Source organism: Rhodnius prolixus, unplaced genomic scaffold, assembly GCF_049639745.1.
Source record: "Rhodnius prolixus isolate KJV_2025 unplaced genomic scaffold, Rpr scaffold_2, whole genome shotgun sequence".
In the NCBI taxonomy this organism is placed as follows: Eukaryota; Metazoa; Arthropoda; class Insecta; order Hemiptera; family Reduviidae; genus Rhodnius; species Rhodnius prolixus.
In genome coordinates, this window is record NW_027411592.1 from 25389677 (window position 1) to 25409364 (window position 19688).

Genomic DNA, 19688 nt, shown 5'->3' on the forward strand with positions numbered 1-19688 from the left:
AAATTTTATTTGGGTCATGAATTTGCTGTGAGGTGGGGCCCTTATAACTCCCACAGTAAACAACAGATTATTCGTATGAAATTTTGTGCTCTTACAAACTCTGTTTTACTGAGTAGTATGCTATAGTTATGTTGAGTACAGATCCTTTACTTCAGAAGATATTGAGAGTTGAAATTTTTTTGGGTCATGGTTTTCCTGTGAAATGGGGCCCTTATAACTCCCACAGTAAACAACAGATTATTCGTATGAAATTTTGTGCTCTTACACACTCTGTTTTACTGAGTAGTATACTATAGTTTTGTTGAGCACAGATCCATTAGTTGAGAAGATATTGAGAGTTGAAATTTTTTTGGGTCATGAATTTGCTGTGAAATTGGTCCCTTATAATTCCCACAGTAAACAACAGATTATTCGTATGAAATTTTGTGCTCTTACACACTCTGTTTTACTGAGTAGTATACTATAGTTTTGTTGAGCACAGATCCATTAGTTGAGAAGATATTGAGAGTTGAAATTTTTTTGGGTCATGAATTTGCTGTGAAATTGGTCCCTTATAATTCCCACAGTAAACAACAGATTATTCGTATGAAATTTTGTGCTCTTACACACTCTGTTTTACTGAGTAGTATGCTATAGTTATCTTGAGTACAGATCCATTAGTTGAGAAGATATTGAGAGTTGAAATTTTTTTGGGTCATGAATTTGCTGTGAGGTGGGGCCCTTATAACTCCCACAGTAAACAACAGATTATTCGTATGAAATTTTGTGCTCTTACAAACTCTGTTTTACTGAGTAGTATGCTATAGTTATGTTGAGTACAGATCCTTTACTTGAGAAGATATTGAGAGTTGAAATTTTTTTGGGTCATGGTTTTCCTGTGAAATGGGGCCCTTATAACTCCCACAGTAAACAACAGATTATTCGTATGAAATTTGGTGCTCTTACACACTCTGTTTTACTGAGTAGTATACTATAGTTTTGTTGAGCACAGATCCATTAGTTGAGAAGATATTGAGAGTTGAAATTTTTTTGGGTCATGAATTTGCAGTGAAGTGGGGCCCTTATAACTCCCACAGTAAACAACAGATTATTCGTATGAAATTTTGTGCTCTTACACACTCTGTTTTACTGAGTAGTATACTATAGTTTTGTTGAGCACAGATCCATTAGTTGAGAAGATATTGAGAGTTGAAATTCTTTTGGGTCATGAATTTGCTGTGAAATTGGTCCCTTATAATTCCCACAGTAAACAACAGATTATTCGTATGAAATTTTGTGCTCTTACACACTCTGTTTTACTGAGTAGTATGCTATAGTTATCTTGAGTACAGATCCATTAGTTGAGAAGATATTGAGAGTTGAAATTTTTTTGGGTCATGAATTTGCTGTGAGGTGGGGCCCTTATAACTCCCACAGTAAACAACAGATTATTCGTATGAAATTTTGTGCTCTTACAAACTCTGTTTTACTGAGTAGTATGCTATAGTTATGTTGAGTACAGATCCTTTACTTGAGAAGATATTGAGAGTTGAAATTTTTTTGGGTCATGGTTTTCCTGTGAAATGGGGCCCTTATAACTCCCACAGTAAACAACAGATTATTCGTATGAAATTTTGTGCTCTTACACACTCTGTTTTACTGAGTAGTATACTATAGTTTTGTTGAGCACAGATCCATTAGTTGAGAAGATATTGAGAGTTGAAATTTTTTTGGGTCATGAATTTGCAGTGAAGTGGGGCCCTTATAACTCCCACAGTAAACAACAGATTATTCGTATGAAATTTTGTGCTCTTACACACTCTGTTTTACTGAGTAGTATGCTATAGTTTTGTTGAGTACTGATCCATTAGTTGAGAAGATATAGACAGTTGAAATTTTTTCGGGTCATGGTTTTATTGTGAAATGTGGCCCTTATAACTCCCACAGTAAACAACAAATTTATATGGCTTACAATTTAATTTACAATTTACATTTTGTTTGTAGCGCTAGTAAAATGGTCTCGAATCTGTAAAGCCATAATGGCATTTTTTTTCGACACGACGCTATTTGAAGTAGAAACTTATGAAACAAAGGAACTATTTATGCAAAATTGGACATACAAAACAAGATTTCTTTGGAACTGCGGTGAAATATCTGTTTTTATTTGTATAATTCTTTTAAGATTATAGGCCCTCCCAAAAAGAAATAAATGATTTTTTTTTTTTTAATCTTTTTATCTTAAAATAATTCTAAATAATTTTTATTTAGAAGTCACTTGTCTTACTGATAAAAAATCAAATCATAATGTTTACTGTATTAAAAATAAATACACCCTATTATAGATTTCGAAGGGAAACGGATTAGCTCAGTGCTAACCACTCTGGATTCCGACGTAGAGATTCTGGGATTAATCCCTGGCTCTTAGATCTTCTTTCGTTAGGAGCTTCTTCTGGTAGTAGTTGCTCTTGAATGAATAGGCATTACTTTACTTTTACGTGGCAAATATGCAAACAAGTGAGGCGCCACGGTAGCCGAGCAGTTAGAGGCGAGACCTGCGAAGCCAATATGTAATGTGGTACTGGGTTCGATTCTCGGTCTTAGGCCTTGGATTTTATTTAAAGGGTAATAAAAGAAATTTACAGTAAAGTATGTTTGCTAGTCGCCTTCGTCCACGACACCTAATTGGTAGTTTGTTGTAAAGCCTGCCTGAAAAAAATAGGCAGTTACTAGTTACCACTATACAAACAAGTGATGCATGAATAAATACAACCAAGGGACAAATTTTTTCACTGTGCCCTAAAATTTAAAATTCTGAACGCCTTGCAAACCGAAGAAGACGCCCCTATTAGGTAGAGTTGACTTGCTAACATGTTTTACTAGAGGTTGTTTTTAGTAACTAATTCTTCTGCAAACCTTATTCAAGAGAGCTTCATCATCAGTTCCCTCAGAGTGATTGCTCTCTCGCCTACACGATCTCCTTACCATTACTCCGATCATGATGCATGCTACAATCTTTCTTGAGCGGATATCCCCTTCATGGGTGCTGCTACCATCATAGTCTCTTTTTCACTCTCTTCGAGACCTCTAATTCTTGAACAATTTCCGTACAACAGATCTTCAACGGTACCTATCTCATGCTAGTCATCTCAGCATTCCTTGAACATCATTTCTTCAAAATTACCTCGTTCTACTATTCTTCTAGTTTCACTGTCATCTACGTGCGACATTCTTGCATTCCTTCACATGTCCTGCTAACTTTATACTCCCACATTAATGAAGTTCTTCATACCTGCCTTTCACTGTATATTCCTGATATCTGTGTTGTTCCGCATATGCTACGAGGTCTGTAAATTAAGTAATGAGACTGATTTTTTTGAATAATTTTTTTTAAAAAAAAATCAGTCTCATTACTTAATTTACAGACCTCGTATGTGTCTTCTTCATTCATTCCATCTTATAACTTTCTTTTTTTCCGGATCCTCTCATTCTGTTCCAACGATAAGCCACCAAGACTTTGCGTCGTAACAAGCGGATAATTGTTGCATAGAGCCTTATTTTTGCCTTAGAGATCGATCTTGTTTTCAATAATTTAATATTGGCTTAGAACAACACTCTATTTGCAGCCAGGATTCTTTCTCTGTATTTGCTTTTGTTCTCCAATAGAAGTTAGGAACAGTTTCTTGTTTATCAAGGACCCTATTGTTTCATCAGACAAATTCAGACTGAGGCTCTTTTGCACCTAACAGATCTGCAGCTATTCCAAGAGTTTTAAATATTTGGTCGATTCACTGTTCTGAGTCCAAAGATTGGAAAAATGCTTTTGATTCTATCAGTTTATGTAAGGAACAGTTTTGTTTGCTTAGCAACTTCTTGTTCTTAATTTAAAGTCATAGTATTTAATGGGAACAATTCTCCTTTGAAGGTTGTGCGAGCTTTCCAATAATATCATTGTTCCTTTTAATTGGATGGATTCCACGAAGTCATTGTTGTTTTCTATTGATGAAAAAGGCGCTTGGAAATTTCAGGACTTGAGTTGTTAACTTGAAAGATCTTAAATAAAATGTTAGGAAAAACTCTTAATAAAAACAGCTATTATACAGGCAATTATTACATGCCCTAGTGGATGACACAATTTCATCAATCAGAATTGTAAAGATTGTATTCAATTAAGATTGTATTAGTCTTTTTATTGTTTAACTATTTGTTCAATTCTAATGTAAATAGTGGTTTAAAAGTTAAAACTGCAGACAGTAAGCAAAGAGGCAATTGCAAGTTCCGTTTTGGCTCATTCTTGCTGAAAATTTGGGTGTTTGTTGATCCCAAAAAATAATTGGTTTTTTACTTTATGGAAAAACTGAATTTTCTTACCTTTACCAGAAAATTATTCAAATAACGGATAGATGTCAAATATTTTTATAATTATCTCTTTATATTTTTTAATTTTTTGTATCAAAAACAGTTTAAATTAATTTTTTGTTAGAAGGACTGTGACAAGGCAAGGGTGACATCATTTGCCTTTAATTAAATCTAATTAAAGTCGTGTCATTCTTTCTTCAACATTCTTCGACTCCCTCTTTTTTAAAGAAGAAAAAAATCCAAATTATAACGATGTTAATTTAAAAATAAATTAACTTGCTGATTAGAACCATTGCGTTCTTTGTCTTTGTAAATTCACATGAGTTTGAATCAGAGTTCAATTCGCTCTGAACTATAAAGTACTAACTAACTATAGAATGTAATTTATTCAGTGTTACCATTTGTGGTAAGTGGCGAGGAAATATTCCCAAAATTTGGCAATGATTATTTCGGATTCTGTTTTATTTTTAATCCCTCTTTAAAAAAAAAGAAAAAGTTCAAATTATGGTTTAACCAAAGAACGAATGTGTTTCACACACTGTGAAAATGCATAATTACCATAACTAAATATTCATTACCAGTGAGAAAATGGGCAAACTGAAGCAGCTGATCAATTTAAAATTTCATTCCAATGTCGTCCATCGGTAGATAATACTGGGTCAAATTGGATTTTCCGTGTGAATCACTTTTCTTTTAAATATGTGGCATTTTAATTTTTCAAATTCAATGCATGAATTCTGTAACAAGAATAAAATTTGCTTTAAAAAAAACATCTACCGTCAACCATTTTTAACCAAAGGATCTTGAACCCAATCGCCGTTAACCACAAACATTAAGTTATGAGATAAAATAATGTTTCCTCCTATTTTTCGCAAACCCTACAAAATGGATCTGGAAAGCAGCAGCCCATTTTGTCAAAATGTGTAATGTATAAATTCGATGTTTCAAAAAAAATTTGTTAAGTAAAGTGCAGTTTTTTTGGTAACGTGCATTTCTTTTTGTATTTCTTCGTTTCATACTCAAGCCTTGATAATCTTGCTGCTCTTCTCCAATAAACCATCTCCATGGCTAGAAGCTTTTTCCTTAAAGGCTTATTCAAGCTAAAAATCTCAGCGGGGTGTACTAGTATATGTACTTGGTACCAAGCTACCATATGTCTTTTTGGTACTATTCAGAACATTGTTGCTCCATAATACGGGGTTCATAATGCCGATTGCTCTTTTTGCTGTGCATCATTTTTACTAGGAGCATCCTTACTGAGAACAGTCCATATATTTTTGAATTTTTCAACCCTCGGGATTTTTAAGTCTTCTTTAGTAAGGTCTTCTCTTACTACTACAGCTTGTTGTCGTCGAATATTATTTTGCTAAATTTATCTTTATACACCATTTTCGATTTGTCTCTATTACTTCGTGCATCATGTACGTATTCCATATCATCTTGATTGTTTTATCTGATCTTAAATAATACTAGCTGATTCTCTAAATCATTTGTTTGTATTTCGAACCATTGTTTTCGAACAATGTCTTTAATTCAATTCAGATTAGCTCAAATTGCCTTAGACCAGGAAATCCTATTGTTAGACCTCACAAGTAGTTACTTATATTTAAAATTCCATTACCAGCCAGATTATTTAATCAGGTAAAAAAAAAATTATTTGTTGACGATGAAAATTTAAATATAGAAAAGAAATAGATATTGAAGCAGCAGATTTGGGGATCACCATCGAGCAGTCAGTGATTGGAGGAGTAGGCAATATGCCTAATGGATTTATAGCCAAATGTAATTGTAGGTAACTGCTTAATCCATTAGCATGCAAGTCATCCATCAGAGTGAGATGTGTGATGTACGAGCCTGGCAGTGAATCAACAAACCTGTACAATCCTTCTAGGCGGACAGCCTGCACACTAATTACGGTTTTGAAGTGTTCTTATTTTTTTTTCTTTGTTCGGATTTTATTCTTCTTTTTCCTAAGGTCGAACGAAAATTCGTGTTTCCAGTGCGGGAATCCTAACTTTTCTCACTCATATCAATTAGCATATTATTATATTGCTTTCAGATTGTTCATATTAATATAATGTTTACAACTACATTACTATGTCTTATTTTACGCAAATTTAATTCAAAAATTATTTGATTTTAATTGATTTTTTTTTATAAAAACAGCGAAGAATCGTTTTTGTTTTTTAACCTAACCTTAATATTGTATAGATTTATAGTACATAATACAATTTAATCAATTGTTTGTGTAAATATTTAGTAGGGGGCGATGGGGGTACATTTGAACAGAATTTACATTTTTTGTTACAGAGTGCACAGAATCATATTATTGAACCTTTTTATTTTGTTTTCTACAACTTTCAAGTCTTCTTAACAGATCTATATCAATAAACAGTTGGTACTTTACATACATATCTATATTTTTTTAATTTAAAAATGCTGTGTCCACTGTTAATATCTGCCCCACTGACGGACACTTTGAACACAATATAAAATAGAAAGAAATGATATTTTACTTTACTCTGAATTTACCTTCTATCAGTTATTTCTCTCACTACTACATTACTTTCTCTTTTAAACCACTGAAATCTAGTTCAAAAACCAAGAATGACTCAGTTCGGGATGTACCCGAAGTGTGATGGGTTTAGGAAGTTTGAACAAAATATTCGGTTTGTTGCGCTTCTTAATGTAGCTTCGGACCCACCCACTTTCCTCTTCTCTGCGATTAAACAAAAAAAGTCACAAACTTGCAGGTCGGTAGGGCACATTTTAACTGAGATGTTGAAATGTGCCCCCCCTCTCCTTCCATAAGAGAAAATATAATATCCAACACTTTTTGCAAGCAAACAGACTTTTGTAAACACTAGATTTAAAAATACGAATTCCAAATGTTAATATGGACTAACAATACTATACATCTTGTCCACTACAATCTTCGCAATATACTTCCAAAGCTGCAACAAAAATTTTACTTCCACCTTACAAAATATAACATTCCTCAATTCTGACTTTACCAACCATGAAACCGAAGGGAAACTCTGTCAATTATACAACAGGTCTACCACAAAATATGGAGAAAATTACCAAACATAAATGTTTTAAATATTTTGCGAGAAATTAAAAGTGCTCAAAGAAATTTTTAGACTTTAGACGTATTGATCTCTATATGGATATACAAAAAGTGTAGAATTATAAGAGTTGTGAAAACAACTTGTTTTCTAACAAGTTGTGAAAAAATCGAATTATTCAATTTATAGAAATATCTTTTTCTGATAAAATGATACTAACAAGTACAGAGGTTTTGACCAGTAACTTACTAATTGTGGTGTTCTGTAGGTTAGTATTCGCGTTGTGACTGAAATAGACTTTCAAATTTAATTTCAGAGAAACAGCCGACTTTTCGGTGAAAATAGGACATCATTGAACAGCAAAATATTTCATGAGCTAGCTAAGATCATTGAATCGTGGCGAAAAAGTTCTTTGGCCATGTTCGGTTCAGATGCACATGTACACCGATTATCCTTTACGTTAAATTCTAATCAGCCAGCTGACAAATGACCTATATAACTATCAGTGAATAGCAATTAATCAGAATCGAAGCTATCATTGTATGGTTTCTATTCCCTAGATACCATTAGTTGTACATTATTCAAGCATCGAACATTATTCCAGCCTTATTTATATCCCAAACAATCCATATTCCAGCTAATCTCCGCGCTTTCTATTCTGGCCAGCTTAAACATCAGCCTCTAAGAACTACAGCAAAAAAAAAAATTATTGCATTTTATAGAGAGAAGTGAGGTACATAACTGGTATTTAAAGTCTCTTTCCAGCCGTGCACCCTGGCCTGTCTAACCCATATCTGCCGGGTGTCCGAAACTCCCACAATACCCGCTACATTCGCTCCCTCAACTGCTGTTTATCATATTTTTACATTTTGAACCAATAGGAAGTTGAAAGAAAATAAACCATTTATCGTTATGAAAATTGTTTTCCATTCTTTTATCTTAACATGAAAAACCAAAGGTGAAAAATACTTTGTAGTAATACAGTTTACTTTTCATGTATTTCAAGAACAGCTTTCAATTGTTGGACTGAAAATATCCCAGTTATAAGAAATAAGAAAAATAATAAGTAACTTGCAACCATTTAAAACATTTCATTAATAAAAGAAGGTTAAAGAGCACTGAATGCGCCATCTTCTGCGCGGAGTTCTATTAAAATGTGCGGTAAATAGGGGAGTATTGGAATTGAAGTAGAATGTTTGGAGAGTCCCTATATTTAGAACGATTGAACCGGCAGATCGTAAATATGTTATCAAAATTGCTAGAAGCAGATAAGGGCTAAATAGTTTTGAAGGGTGATTTGGTGAAGTATACGACAACTTTTACGACCTACTGATTTGTACATTCTCGTTATAGGCTGCCTCTGCTCCCGATATATAACAAGTTAGCCAGCTATCACCTGCTCTTTGCACACGTATCACCTGAATGGGTAGAGACTCGGCTGACGACCAACTTACCACACTTCTGTTCCTTGTCTGAGAGGTTATGGCACGCTACCATCTCGTTAGCTTTTACCTACACAAATATTCACTATGCTCTTCAATGTAACTGAGTCCAATCTGCCTCGAAAATTATTCAATCATTTGCTTCGTCTTATCACGTTTTTTTTACATAATAACTTGCTGTGAAAAATAATGATCCAAAAAGTGCGATTGGGAGATTCATAGACAAGAATCGGTTTAGTTTATAATTTTTTACTACCTTTAAAAAAAATATAATTCTCTCAAAATGTTGGTAACAAGGAGGTAAAGCGGGGTATACTTACAGCTATGAGAGGAGCTGGAGATAAATCCGATTTTGGCTCTTTCCTCGGACACATAGAAGAGCTCCTATGTGCAGCTTCGACGATTTTCTTTGATAATTTCTTACAGAGAATGGAAAGACCGCCAGTGTCAGGGTACTCTCTACGACACAAGGTTGGCTACAAGACGGAGGAAGAAGTAGAAGCCGAAGAGTATGTGAATAACCGAGGATTGAAATATCGGTAAGTCTAGTTACAGTCTTTCAGTTGATCATAAGCCAATCGTATTCATTGGATCACTGTTTTCACAGCAAGTTTTCGAGTGAAACCATAGAAGACAATGAATGATCTTGGCAGAGATTCTACTCTGTGCAGGTTTTGTCTGGACGAAGAGTAGACAGCGTTACATCTGTAGTGGCAGTGCAAAGGGATGGTTTGGCTCAAGTTTAGCTTTTTGGGAAAGAACATTCCACGCTACTTTGTCTAGCAACCCTTTTCCAAATTCATTATCCAATTAAAGAGAACGAAGGAGCTGCGTACGTTTCTTTCAACTCTTGTAGGATTTTACCTAATCTATAGATTAAGGTAGATTTCCAAGTCTGATTTCGAGCCTATCTCTAAGTATATTGTTTAATCAGTTATTTAATTGCAATTAAAACGCAGTAGAGCTGATAGGAGAGCTACTAAGTACAGCTTCGATGATTTATTAATTTCTTATAGAGAATAGAAAGACCACCAATGCGAGGACACGATCTTTGATGGACACGAGAACGAGAAAGACGGCTAAGGCACCATTCTTTAGCTCCACAGGCTGCTTGGAGAAGCCGTGATTGTTGTTCGCGAAATTCTTGGAACCATCACGATTACGTAGCACCGCATGTAGCTAATTACCATTTTAGTCCATGCTCCGGGGGTTGGAGTGGAATAAGTACCCTACCCCAGCATATATCAACAACCAGCAAACTTCTATAAAGCAAAGATCTCAGTTTCAGGAATAAAAATTCTATAAAAAGGTGAAGAAACTAAAAAGAAAGAGATTGAAAGCGGTTAAGATCAAGAATGGATTATAAATGATTTAGACGCTAGGTGCAAAATCCGTTCTACATGAGCTAGAGTTTTGGAAGAAATACAGTACGTACCGGCGTCAAGAGATAGTTCATAATTTTTTTGGAGGACTTTAAAAACGAATATTCCCGTTGAAGGGTTTAAATCGAACATTTGACTTGATCGCAACACATTCTGGAGGAACACTCACCTGACTTTTTCCTTCAACTCCAAATCCTTCGGTTCTTTAAACTTCTAGTGTACCGATTTGACTTCATATTAGAAATTTTTAATTAGCTTCACTTCCTTCTGCAGATCTGGTGCACTACCTTGGGCTCTACATAGACAAACGACTCACGTGGAACCCACACACTAGACTTAAAAGACAAGCAATGACAGAACATGCGAAACTTTTTTACAGACTTCTTGGACGACGCTCCAAATTGCCCATTTAATTCATACGCTTATCATTCAACACTATCCTCAAACCTATGTGGACTTACGGACTAGAGCTGTGGGTTTCAGGCAAACCTACAAACATACGGACAGTACAAGACAATTCAGTCAAAACTCCTCCGACAGATAGATGACGCTCCTTTCTATCTGACTAACCTCACTCTTCTCAACGACCTCAACATTTTCCTTCATACACCAACTTGCCAAGACTAAATACCAAACATTCCGCTCTCTTGACTAGCTCTAATCCTCTTGTACTGTCTCTCGCTTCCTCTGACATCCCTAATACTCCTCGCCGACAGAATCGCCAGTGGCTCCGCGACTTCTTGTAGTCTGAAGACCTAAATCATTATTCTCCTATCTCTCCTCCTCACATTCTCCTCTCTGCTATAGAGAGTGCTACCGCTGGGTAGTTTCTCTCCTCCTGCTCTCCTCCCGCACCAGTTCATCGCTCTCTCCATATTTACTGATTGTATACAATGTATACAGATTGTAAATTACAAAATAAATTTAAAAAAAAAAAATTAATATTTAAAGGTGTTCCGAATAATGTTCCGGTTAAACCGAACATTGCTCTTAAATAAAAAAAAAAAGCATTTACTTCTGAGGCCAACTCCTGACTTAACTGCAACCATGGCCTCTTTAAACTTAAGTTGTCTTGTTGCAACTGCGTTGTATTAATTGCATTAGTTAGGGCTTTTATTAAAGTGTTCTTTTCCTAGATCATAGGCACTACTGGAGTTTGTTTTTTTCTGAAAATATTTTTGTAAAAATGTAATTACGTCATGTAAAGGAAAGCTTGACAGGAAGTCGGGATAAAAGTTTAAAATAAAAATTAAGAGAATTAAAAATAAACATAAAAAAAAAATCTTTTGTAATTAACAAGTCTGAAGAGCGCGCCACTTTCATCCTGAAAGAAGTAAGTTCGCGGGAAGTTCTAATTGTAATTAATTAAAAGAAAAAGAGAGGGGGGAAAATTCATTTCCTTTCAGGGTGACCTTCTCGTCCTTGCAACAGTTGATATCGTCGCACCCAAAGAGGCGTTACCTACCGTGCAGAGAAGGCCGCACATAATCATTGTACTTGTCCTTTAATCTGATTGGCGGATAATTGAGGAACAGAGGATATAGCCCGCGGCCGCCTAAAGTAGTGCATTGAGAAGGAAACCAAACCTTCATAATTACCGCACTCCTCTGTGCACAATTCACCAGCGGTAATCCTGAGCCCGTCCCTTCTTCTTACCGAGAACCCTCTGACCGACACGTTTCACTAATTAACGCTATACCTCTTCTCGCTTTGGTTACCTCATCTTTTTTCTCTTCCTCATACTCCATTCAATTCCCTTCACCTCCCAACTGAGAGAACACTAAGCCAACCCCAGTCGGAGATATATAGCCGCGCTAAATCCTCTCCTTTAATCTAATCATCGTTATTTCTATTGGCCGATTTCATTCTCATCCAATGGAAGCCATTTTTATTCCAATCACTTCATTTATTCAACTATTTTCGCATTTATATGCTAAATAAGTTCACCCCTCTATTATTAAATTATAGTCAGTTTATTGGTGTAAGCCTTCCTCCATTTCAGCCTAATTTTTAATTATTTAATTATTATAAATTAATTAATTAGAGCTCACATAAGGTAATAATCAAAATTGACGACGACTTGAGAATGAATAGATCAGGTGGAACTTGCGAACCGTAGGTAGGAACATTAAACAGGAAATAGTGAAGAAACTAGATCTCCTTTACGGACGGAAAGTCTGGTCTCACAGGAGCCGCCGGTGTGTGGACAAAAAAAAAGATAAGGATACGGATCTAGCCTACCACTGGGACGCCTGCCGACCACAAGACGCTTCAATTAGCCGAAAATAATTACAAAGATATTTATTTCTTCCAATTTGTGAAAAGCGATTTTCTACTAGACTATAGGAATTGTTTTTTAATGTCTGCCTTGAATATTAAATTCTTTAATTATTTTATAAGTTTGTATTGCAACAGCTTACACGGTAAATGCAACAAATTACTATTAAACTGTAGCTAATATTGTCTTTTAAAGTAAACAAAATAGTATTTTTCTCTGCCCATGGAAGTGCCCAATATCCTGAGTAGTAAAACAACCTTTAGTAGCCCTAGTTTTGTAGTTGCGATAAAGTTTTTCCGAACTCTTTAACGTTTCCTCTCTCCTTGATTAGGGTAATCAAATTGTGTGCCAAAGAGGATTGATTGATAGAAGAAAATAAAAATTTACATATGGATGGACAAAAGCTACCGTATTATATCTTCCCTACTATATTTAACTGTCATCAATATTTTATTAATTAATATATGGGTAAAAAAGTTAATTAAAGAAATCATGAGTAGAAATATTTAAAAAAAAAAAAACCAAAATCACTTTTAATGAGATACGTTCAATATTTAATTTGTTTATGAAGATAATTTTCGAAGGTCCTTTCATACAGCAAAGAGGATTTGGATTTGTTTTTGATCTGAAATGCCAAAGTAAACTCTGTTTTTCTGAGTGTTCCCGTATGAGTTACTTCATTCGCACAAGGCCCCACTCTTGTATGTGTGCTGCAACATCAGTTTCCCCTCAAGATGGAATGAAGGAAGGTAGAGTTCGACGAACTATTTCGCTTTTGTGGGCGACTGGAGTACATAAATGGAGGTCTATAAATTAAGTAATGAGACTGATTTTTTAAAAGAATTACAATTCTATATTGTCACCTTCAAAATAACTTCCTTCTGAAGCCAGACAGCGCTGGAGACGTTTCTTCCACTCCTCATAGCAGTGCTCGAACTCCGATACTGGAATAGCCTTCAGCTGGTCGGTTAAAGCCGTTTGAATGAGTTCCCTTGAGGTGATTTTTGGATTCAATTAAAAATGACCCCCATTTTCTGGAACGTGTCATTACTGGTGACGAGTCTTGGGTGTTTGAGTACGACCCAGAAACCAAGCGCTAGAGCATGGAGTGGCACACTTCAACCTCTTCAAGGCCCAAAAAAGCAAGGATGGCGAAGTCGAAGATCAAATGCATACTGATTTGTTTTTTCGATATCCACGGAATCGTCCACAAAGAGTTTCTACCTCAAGGTCAAACGGTCAATCAACACTTTTACCGAGAGGTTCTTGAAAAACTTCGAAAAAGGGTCATTCGTGTGAGACCAAACATCAAGAACAAGTGGGTGTTGCATCACGATAATGCTCCTTGTCACACAGCTATTTCAATAAACGAGTTTTTGGCCAGTAAAAACATTCCTGTGGCTCCTCAGCCACCTTGAGGCCTGATTTGAGTCCGTGTGGCTTTTTTCTCTTCCCGAAGTTGAAAATTCACCACAGAGGAACTCATTTTGGGACAGTCGAAAACATTCAAACGCCTGTAACCGTCCAGCTGAAGGCTATTCCAGTATCGGAGTTCGAGCACTGCTATGAGGAGTGGAAGAAACGTCTCCAGCGCTGTGTGGCTTCAGAAGGAAGTTGTTTTGAAGGTGACAATATAGAATTGTAATTCTTTTTGAATAAAAAAATTTAAAAAAATCAGTTTCATTACGTAATTTACAGACCTCTATGTGAAGAGGAGAACAGCATAATTCCCTGAAAAGATAACTTAGAAGAACACAAGTTCCATAATGTGTGTAAAAAAAGATCCAGATATTACGGGATTAAATGTTCGACAGATAGAAGTTAAGGTTGGGTTTCCATAGAACAGAATTATTATTTAACCATAAACAAAGAGAATGGCACTAAACAATTAAACTGATAATTGCTTAAACTGTTAATAAAGTTAAGATAATTTTATCTCTTTGTGGGAACAATGAGCTTGCTGCTGTTACCATCTTCATGTACTTACTAAGTGGCTGGCTGGGTTAGACTGGGTTAGTGTAGTTTAGGAAGGAGGTTGACCTCTTACTAGTGGCTCGCTTTAAGGAAGCAAGGTCGGCTACGATAATTGGAATTGTATGTAACTGCGAAGAAGAGAGACCAAACTGGATGTGACAGTTACCCGTATTACTTTGGTCCAACTGGGCCACATTGCTCTCCCCACCACGTTATGTTTACTTCCTTCTTGTAGAATTAGAACTATTCATTCTTTTTATTTACTAATTATAATTATTATTTTTCATTATATTTATTATAATCTATTCCATATTTATAATGCAATTAACATGGCTTCAATCCTTCTTTCCCTTCTCGCTCGTATTAAAATGAGAGTGTAACCTACCTACTAGACAGTTGATCAGAGAAACGAGATTCACGAGACAGATAAAACCAGTCATCTGGTCCGCAGATCGAACCTTGCTTGATAGGTCTCAAATAAATTACAAGGCACTTTTAATTCCCAAAACGTTGTTAAGAATGATGGAGATGTAGCAAAGAAGTATGGAGCCAAATAATCAAATGTGGACTTTTGATTCCAATCCTTATTACAATTTTATTCTTCTCGATTTTGTTAAATATGAAGCCAATATCAACCTTCAAAACATCAGCTGTCGTAGCTATTTCCCTAACTTGTTGAATCTACTAGTTATTGTTAGTTTTATCTGTCTCGTAAGTCTCGTTTCTCTGTTGAACTGTCAGGTAGGTTACACGGTCTTTAATAAGTCATCTTATATTTGAGTGGGTAATTGATTCCCTTATAGTGGACGTTTAGTGCAGATAGAATGCTCATTAGAGTCACTGCCTTCTTCTAGAATGGTTAACTTACTAACTTACTGTAGAACGAGGCTGATTCAGACGCGACTGATACTACTACACCTGTTTGATTGGTTAAAGTGCCAACATCTGGAGCCACAGCTACCTCGATCTCACATTGCTTCCACTCTTTAGAATAATTATTTTTTATTTTGTGCATTGATGATGACATTCAGAGTATGTTATATTCAATTTTGATCAATTTAACACTCAGGCCCCTTTCCACTAGTGTAAAGTAATAGTTGGTAAAGGTGATTTACCTATTTTGGAAAATACTACTGTCCTATTTTGCACATATAAACTATATTTCAATGTGTTTGTCACATTGTTTGCAATCAGAGCTTCAAGATGGACTAAACCAATACGATCTAAAGTAATAAAAAAAATATGAAGAAAGTTAAGTAAACGTCATGACGCCATCCGAAAGGAAACTATGCCATAAATCTAAAGAAGGCAAGCGATCGAAACTGAATGGCGAGAAGTGCAACAACCAGGCTGTGGATAGATTATGCACGAGCACGTGTGGCTAAAAATTGCTAAAAAAAATAAACTACAAGAAACATTAATTAACAATCTGTTATTACATAATTATTTATTTTAGGGCTCTTTTATGTTCTGTTCTGTTTCATTGTTCTGTTTGTAGAACTGATTTAATTTAATAAAGTAAACTATGTTTTATTATAGTTGTCCCATAACAATAATATGGGATGTTTTTATTATTTTATACTTTTATGCGATATAAAAAAATTTAAATATCTTTCAGCTTGAAGCACACTGCCCGGTCTTGCTAACAGTCACAACCCACCCGAAGGAACCTTAATTTGTATTTCAATTGACATTTGAAAAATGTCAATTGAAATATATGTTTATGTTATAAACTAATTACATTAGGAGACAAGATATTTTAAATTACATTCCAGAAATCTGGTCCACAGATCGAAACTTGCTTGACAGGACTTAAATAAATTACAAGGAACTGTTAACTCCCAAAACGTTGTTAAGACTGATGTAGATGTACTAAGATGTATAGAGCCAAATAATCAAATTCGAAACGCATGTAATTTTTATAATCCAAAATCCTTAACGATATTAAACACCAAACCAGAATGGAAATTTGTGCCTGTTCACTTTATACATCAAGCAGACTTCCCAGAACTCCTAGATTTCTTCTTTTAGGAAAGTGACTTACTTCCGTGATCTGCAATTCCTCGCGAAAAACCCTTGCGTTTTCTTTATGGGCTGGTTTCTTTATTAAGATCTTTTAATTTTTTACGAACTGATGTATGTTCTTTCATTATAGATAAAGAGTTCTCATTAATACATTTCTTTAAAAATTTAATGATTGATATGTAATTATTTATATATTTTCCTTTAATGTTCACAGCTACTATTCATCAGGCGCGGCTGCATTTTCTGGCAGTCGATTGGCACCACCAATGAAAAGACCTCGCCTGTTAATGTCCGCTCGACAAAACTCCAAATCTACATCTCAACAGACGTCGCATACTGCAAAGTTATCTACCAGTCCTCCTCCACAAGTCAAAACTTACAGTAAGTAATTAGGTTTTTTTTTTTTTAAATACTTAGTAATATTGTTAGAGAGCGATAGTCAACTTGTCCTAACATGTTATTCGGAGCTCAGAATTATTAAACTCTTCCAGCATGAGACACTTTTAATTGGATTGCATGTTTTGGAGCTAAACTGAAAGTGGGAACATTAGATAATAAGGCATCCATTTCTGCGCAAAATCAGGCTATCATTTGTGTAACTGTCATTGTTATTAATTTAGTGTATTTTGTGTTTAGACGATTACCAATTCTTTGTGGGAAAACTCTAAATTACCTTTAGAACTGGCGGAGTATGAGCCATATTGAGCTCCAGCTATTAAGCCCTTCTCTACCTTTTTGCCTCGAGATCTAACGTTATAATTTACTATTTAAAATAAAAAATATTTATTTTTGCATGATACTATATTTACTTGATCAATTTTGATGGTAAAGTTTGAATTGAGAGAAACTTGGTTTGCAAGAATTCCATGCAAAAATTTATAAAACATTTTAACTTGATATATGAGCAAGGACTTGCATTGCATGCAATACGGAGCGTCAACTGATGATTCTTCATTCGACTTAAAATGCTATTACAATCAATTACTTTTCTTAGCATTCATATAGGATTTCTGTGAATAAGTATAAATATTTATATGAATGTTTACAAAAATTATTGATTGTAATAGTATTTTAAGTTGTCAGTTGAAATCGATACCTCTACTACTTGCCGGAAGAAACTAACTACTCTTCTTATGTCCAAGTTTCTACCTGAAGGTATGAGTTGAATTTCCGTAGCTGTATGTCGCGAAGTGATAGGAGAGGTCAGTTGTTAGAGGTATGTTTCTTAAGTGAGCAGACTGCTATCTAAATGTCCGGGTCTCTTAGGCGGGCACTAGACGATTATTATCTGCACTATTTTGCTAGGAAAAGGAAATGATCTGCTAATTTTCAGCAAAGTGTAAACAAATTTAAATATTATTATAATTTCTAAAAGTTTTTGTAATTTATTCGTGTGCTTTTATTTTTCAGGTAATCCAGACATTTTAATTTGCGGCAACTGTAGAGAAATGTTTACAGAATTGCAAGAATTACTGGAACATAAAAAGGAATTTTGCAAATTAAGGTTTACTTGTAAATGCAGCTCTCTGAATGGAAACGTAAGAGGTAAGCTGTGCTCCACTGACATTAACTTATTCATTATTATTTTTTTTATTGCCAAATTTTTCTTGAAAGAAGATTTGGTTTAAGAGGAAAATAATACATTTCGAAGTAATAAATGTTTGTTTGAGGATTTGTAGTTGCGGTTAAGAATTTTTAGACCCTGTCTTTCAATGCACACTGAGCTTAATACTTAATCAAATTAAGTTTAATTATGGATCCTGTCTATAGTTAGCTAAGTGCATTGTTCGAGGTATTTGCACGCATGCCATTTACTCGTACGTTTAATAGGGTTCATTTTTTAATCGGGTTTAACCCCCATTACCCTTTGTGGTTGGCCATTTTGACAGTGACGCAAAAAATAATAAAATAAAATATGAAAACAAGAAAAATGAAACCAAACCAAAAATATAAAAATACGAATGCTATGTTCTATTCTTTGTTGGAACATTTTGGCATTTTATTTAAGAGTAAATTCTATATCTTATATACATAATAGAATAAATGGATAGCATACCAAAATGGTACATTTTTGTGGATACTGTTTTACTTAAAACAGTTCGGTTATCGCATTTTTATATTTGTATTTCGCATACTTGCTACCTCAGGCATTTTCAAATAATCAGTTGTTTACATTAAATTGGCTTTAAGTATTACATTATGCATTACTTTCACACTATAAGGAAAAACTATTCCATAATTGCAAGGAGCTTAAAATTTTGGCAAGATTAGACAGATTTCTAACAAGATGCGTGTATAATGGTTATAAGATTCTGGAGAAAGTAAGGATACAAGAACCGCGCACTTGTAAATGATAAGTATGTATTCATAAATATTTGTGGCAATAAGGATTTTAGCCCTATTTATTATCTTTTCAGAAGGTCCAGATAAAAATTCTCTCTTTTTTGGCAGATTCTTTGGGAGCTGCCGATTTTAAATTTGTTTAATATTTCAAATCGATTGAAAAAATTGAAAATTTCATACAACTTCCAAAGGCAGTTCAATCGCACCAAAAATCAGAGAGAGAAAAAAAAAACCTCCCAATTTTATGAGAATCGGTCTAAGATTTGCCAAATTATTATCGTATTAGATTTAGAGGAGACCTCACATAATGTTACTCCTCCCTTATTGCATGTACAGCCTCGTGACTCTAAATGGCGCATCTGTATTTGTGTTTAATGTGTATTTCATATACAAAACGGTATCCATAAAAACATGTTCATTCAATACTAATATTGTATTATTTACTGTTCATCAACTTCCAATCAAAAATGGACTTTTACGTTATTCATTGAAAAAACGTTATCTGGCATACCAGCAGTTCACCCATTTATTTCACATAAAATGTGAATATTAAATCAAACTGGCGCATGGGCATAAAAAATTCGTCTCCCCCGACTTTGGAGAATCGCATTCCCCACCTTAGTCGATACTCGTAAAATCTTGTGTTAGATAAAGCATAAATACCCGTTCGTTACAATTTGGTAGCTTTTAAAGCTGTAATAAAAAAATATTACATACAGGGTGTTCATTTTAAGACGGCTCAAATGCATTTCATGCTTAAACGGTTGATCTGAGCAAAAAATAGTAAAGGAAAAATTTGTTGCCCGTCACCTCTAGTATCAGAATATGTGACTTGATTTTA

The 19688-nt window shown here is 34.7% G+C and overlaps 1 protein-coding gene across 4 annotated transcripts in view; it reads left to right on the forward strand.

Moving 5' to 3' along the window:
- Nucleotides 1-19688, forward strand: part of LOC141449304 (uncharacterized) — a 455386-nt gene that overhangs the window by 419499 nt on the left and 16199 nt on the right. For all 4 annotated transcript variants that reach the window (XM_074118586.1, XM_074118587.1, XM_074118588.1 and 1 more), the window contains 2 exons: nt 16719-16885; nt 17915-18049. In XM_074118586.1, coding sequence (XP_073974687.1) covers nt 16719-16885; nt 17915-18049 — 302 coding nt within the window. The remainder of the gene's footprint in view (nt 1-16718; nt 16886-17914; nt 18050-19688) is intronic.